The sequence below is a fragment of the Octodon degus genome, unplaced genomic scaffold (assembly GCF_000260255.1).
Source record: "Octodon degus isolate 3935 unplaced genomic scaffold, OctDeg1.0 scaffold00094, whole genome shotgun sequence".
Taxonomy (NCBI): domain Eukaryota; kingdom Metazoa; phylum Chordata; class Mammalia; order Rodentia; family Octodontidae; genus Octodon; species Octodon degus.
This window is the reverse complement of record NW_004524670.1, coordinates 4,414,814-4,419,705: the sequence shown is the minus strand read 5'-3', so window position 1 is coordinate 4,419,705 and position 4,892 is coordinate 4,414,814. Positions and strand designations below refer to the sequence as shown.

Sequence of the window (4,892 nt, the reverse complement as noted above, 5' to 3'; positions counted from 1 at the left end):
CCTTCCTTTGCAGGCCTTTCTATCTTGCACCATGGGACCAGGTAAGTAATCTCACTCTCTTGTTTATCAATGTGAGCCAAATTTGGAATAAGGAACTGTTCTTGCCATTCTTTATCTTTGGCTAACGCTTTTCGGACTGCAGTTCGATGAGCAAAATTATCTACGAGAGAAAAGAATTAAGAAAAGTTTTAATTTAAAATCGTCAATATATTTTTCTCAATTTTATGCAAATCAACAAACGTTCATCCACACCACATACGGTCTCACTATGTGGATCAGACTTATATTGATTCTCCTATTTTCAGCCTCCCAAGTGCTAGGATTACATGTGCACCACCACACCCAGGCTGTCACAGTCTTGGCGTGCCATGGGGGTAGGGCCTGCACAGCACACTGAGGATCAAACCCCCAGTCCCTGTATCTGCCTAAGCAGGTGCTTTAATCCACTGAACTATCTGGCCGGCCCTGTGTTACAATTTTGGAAGAACCAACACAAAGAGATGTGATATTTGCTCTCAAACTGTTCACAGTCACAAGTGGAATAGAAATGTGAACTGAAATGTCCTTGAATGGGTTTCATAGGTTCGAAGACCTTGTAGGCAGTTCTGTCAATTAGGTAGGTGCAATGGTTGATATACCGTGTCAACTTCAGCAGTTTAAAAGATTCACTAAGACTCAGCAGCCAGACAGGATTCTTACTTTAAATGTCCTCATCCTCTGCTGGAGAAGTGTGTGGAGGTGCTGTGAGTGCTAACCCCGCCTTGGGGGGCATAGCCGGCCTACAACATGAGAAAGAGGCTTGCTTCGCCCCCTTTTGCTCTTGTTGCTTTTGCTGTCTTGTGCCACCTTGAACTGTTGTCCCTGTGCCATGTGCCACCCCGCCTTGGAGCCATCTGATTATGGACTGAAACCACCACAAACTGCGAGCGAAATAAACATTTTCTTTCTTAATTTGGGTGTTGGGTATTTTGTTCCAGAAAGAAAAAGAAGAAAACAACAACAACAACAACAACAACAAAAAACCAAGATAGATTATTGTACTTTTTTCAGTTTCTTATTCTGTGAAATGGAGCTAACACTACATAGACCTCCAGGTTTGCTGCAAAGATCAAATGAATTAATACATGAAGAGAGCATGGATGATTACAGTTAATATGCACTACATGTGAACTATTCTCCTTGTTCAACTGAGGCACCTAGTGCCAGTTAATAGACTGCTTGTCTTGCTGGTAACGGTGAAAGGCAGTCAAGTTGAGGTACACCTGGAGTACATTTTAACATAAATGAAACTGAATATGCTGTCTCTTCTTTGACAAATAGCTTCAATGGAATCATGCCAATGTTCTCACGTACTGTTACATTCCTTTCCCTAGCACTTTTTTTTTTCCTTGCAAGTTATTCTAAACTGTATATATAAATGTCTAGTCTTATGTACAAATAGGACTTCTTGAAACTACTGGTAATTTTATAAAGCCTACAATGGACTTTAGGAATAACATTTATCTTGCATGTTATGTGTGGTACATTAAAACCTCATGTTTTCTTAATGCATTATGAATGAATTTGTTCCACATTTAAAGCATAAGTTGGGCTTTTTTTTTTTTTTTTGGTGGAACTGGGGATTGAACTCAGTCCCTTGTGCTTTCCAGGCAAGTGCTTATTCTACTGAGCCATCTCCCTGGCCCTGGGCTTTTTTTTTTTTTTTTAGAAGAAGAATGCAGGGGCCGGGGAGATGGCTCAGTGGAATAAGCGCTTCCCTGGCAAGCACAAAGGCCTGAGTTCAATCACCGGTTCCGCAAAAATAAAAAAAATAAATAAATAAAAAAAAAGAATATAGAATGGTTAAAAAAAAAAATACCCACTACAAATTATATAGACTTTCACTAAATAAAATAGGAATTTGACAATGGTTGTTGTATTACATAATATTATCTTCAAATTAGTTGCTTAGATTGCTATATATAAACATGCAAAATTGGCAAACAAGAAAAAAAAAAAACTGGGGGCTGGTGAGATGGCTCAGTGGTCTAAAGCACCTACTTGGAACAAGCTTAGCAAAGCACAGGGACCGCAGTTCAATCCCCCAGCACCACATGCCAGCCCGCCCCGCCCCCTGGTGGGCTGAGCTGGCCACACACACACACATAAATAAATGTTAAAAAAAAAATTTAAAAAAACACAACTGAGTAGTTATTTTCAATAGTCCAGCAGAAATCAGCAGTCCAACTATCCATGCATGTGTACATAAGTATATCTTTTTCCCTTGTCTCTTTTTGTTCATCCCTGTTTTTCCTTCCCATTGAACATATATAAGTTGGGTTTAATGGGGTTTATTATAGTATAATTGGGAAACACCCTGCACTGCACACATTGTTAGGAATATAGAATTATTTTTTATAGTAAAGTACTTTATAAATATTAACTTGGATACTGATGAGCAAAAATTAAAGATTATTAAGAGTTCTTCAGATATCCTCAAGCACTGATATTATTAAATCTGGACAATGGAGTAACAGGTTCTGTGGCGTTTTGAAACTTGTTTCCTTTCTCAGGGACATGTCAGCTGCACTATGGGAAGAACTTTCTCGAATTCCTTTTGTTTTACCACTCTAGAAAAATATTAATTCCTGGGAGCAAACAAAGGCAGTCTCTAAGGGTAAGAATAGTATTAGGTCTCAGAGCTGAGTGAGGCTCAAAACTGTCAGGCCCTCTCAACTCACAGTACCTGAAGCTCCAAGCATTTGAATTAGGTCTGCTAGGACGCTGACGTCCAGCCCTTGTTTAGTTAGTAAGAAACCAAGGTTTGTGAATAAGAACTCGGTCATGGAGGCCCACGCCCATAACCCTCACACTCAGGAAGCTGAGACAGGAGGATGGAGTGTTGCAGGCCAGTCTGCGCCACACAGCGAGTTTGAGGCTCATCTGCACTGTGTAGTAAGGCTCTACCACCAAACAAAACAGTAAAACAGAGACAGTTTTTTTATTTTGTGATCTTAACCTAGTTGAGGCCTTATAAATAGCATTTTAAATTCTTCATAAACTATCTTTCCAGTAAACAACTTCCAGTAAAACATTTTTCTGAGACTTATCTAGTTCATCAAGTTAGGAGACCACTTGTTCCCTTTCAGAATAACTAAGAGTGTGCACAAAGTGTCCTTAGAGATGGGCGACTATGTAACAGATCCAAGCAGTCTCATGTAACAGGCGTCAGTACCAACACTGTACTGGATACTTAATTGGGATAGCTCATACCATACTTCCAAATATGAAACACTCTGTTCATTGTGCCTCCAAATTCTACAAGCCAGAATCCAACCAATTCAGAGTGAGCTGTCCGAAGATGAACATTTTTCTTAAAATTTTCCAGGAACTCATTCATTTTTGAGGGCTTAAGACAATAGGTACGAAATTCATACAGCGTTCCATCCTGTTGTCTGGGCCCTGTAGCAAAAGATGAGCACACCTGAGGAAAGACAAGGCAAATTTAAATCTGAGGGGGAAGACAGGCTTCACCCCGTTATAACCAAATCCCAGTGTGCCAACAACTGGCATGGAACGCATCTTGTTTGTTATTCTCCTGTCAGCTCTCCACAGAATTGTGTTTATGCAGAAATATCAATAAAAAACCCTACTCTTTAAGTTTACTGAATTCATAGCTACTGTTTCCTAACCTGAACCTTAGCCACTTTTACTGAGAATCTGTTCACACCAATGCACTTGAATTTTAATACTCCTAAACCTGAGCCCTGCATGCACTCAAAGCTATTAATCGATATTTTAGCCTTAGCCAATAATGTATGTCCTTAAATGATGCAACCAGAACTTTAATTCTGCACGCATATCTTGGCAGGCACGTTAAAAACGTATTTACTTGCAGAATTTTTTTTTTTAATTTGCAAAAAACCATCAATTATCATGTCAAAGTATTTCTTATTAAGTGAAATAAATCACCGGTCAAAAATAAGACTGCAGGGGCCGAGGATTTAGCTTACTGGCACAGTGCCTGCCTGGTAAGCATGAGACTTCGAACCTCAAATATGCCTCCTTCTAAAAAAAGGACGGCAATGCAATGAATTCAGCAGGGTACTGCCTGCTACCCAGCTGTACCGAGCAAGCCTGTGGCGGGCAGTATTTGAGCGCTTGGTTTAAAAACAGCAAGGCGGTTGATGGACCAGACTCCAGCTACCTATCTGACGGATCACGACTCCCGACCCAAATAAGCGGGGCAGAACCCGGGCTCGGCCAGCCCAGCTTCCACCCCGACCGCCGAGCTGCAGAGGCGAGCTCGCGAGGCCTAGCTGGCAACCAACGCGGAAAGCGCTCCCTCTCGGGCTTCCCATCCGCGACGCCCGCCCGCAGCCTCCACCTCACATAAGGCCTGCCCCGGAGCTCCCGGCTAGCACCAGAACCCGCGTCCGAGGAGAGTGGTGCGCACGCGTGGGAGCCTCGACCCCCCGAGGCTCGGGCGCGGCCCCGCGGCCGGTACCTGGGGCGCGCGCACCCGCGGGGCCAGAGCCCTGCTCAGGCGGCAGCGGGAGGCGAGCATGGCGCGCCCGGAGCGCGGCTGGCGGCGGCGGCGGCGGCGGCGGCGGTTCCTCTCCGTCCTCTTCCGGACCGCGAAGTCGGGAAGGACGCGGGGCGGGCGGGCGGCGCTTGCGCGGGGCGCTGAGGTCGCGGGGCGTGGCCGGGTGCCCTAGACGGCAGACGCCTGCCTTTTTTGTTCAGCCACGTCGCCCTCCCTGCAGGACCTTGCAGAGCTCGTATCAAAGATGTAGTTTAAATTTTACATGAGCCCAATTTAGTTTAAATTTTACATTCGGGCCTCATATGAGAAATTCAAAGAGTGAAATTTACTAGTTCTTTCAGCAGTGAAAATAAAACGTCACACCGCT

At 43.8% G+C, this 4,892-nt stretch overlaps 1 protein-coding gene across 2 annotated transcripts in view; it reads right to left on the bottom strand.

Annotated features, from left to right (window-relative positions):
• Nucleotides 1-4,613, bottom strand: part of LOC101590106 (protein NipSnap homolog 3A) — a 17,551-nt gene extending 12,938 nt beyond the window's left edge. Inside the window, exons 1-3 of one of the 2 annotated variants that reach the window (XM_023722936.1) lie at nt 4,487-4,613; nt 3,253-3,463; nt 4-160 (exon numbers count right to left, since the gene is read on the bottom strand). In XM_023722936.1, coding sequence (XP_023578704.1) covers nt 4-160; nt 3,253-3,463; nt 4,487-4,546 — 428 coding nt within the window. In that variant the 5' untranslated portion in view covers nt 4,547-4,613. The remainder of the gene's footprint in view (nt 1-3; nt 161-3,252; nt 3,464-4,486) is intronic. The other variant, XM_012516194.2, reaches the window with a different exon arrangement.
• Nucleotides 4,614-4,892: the final 279 nt, after the last annotated feature.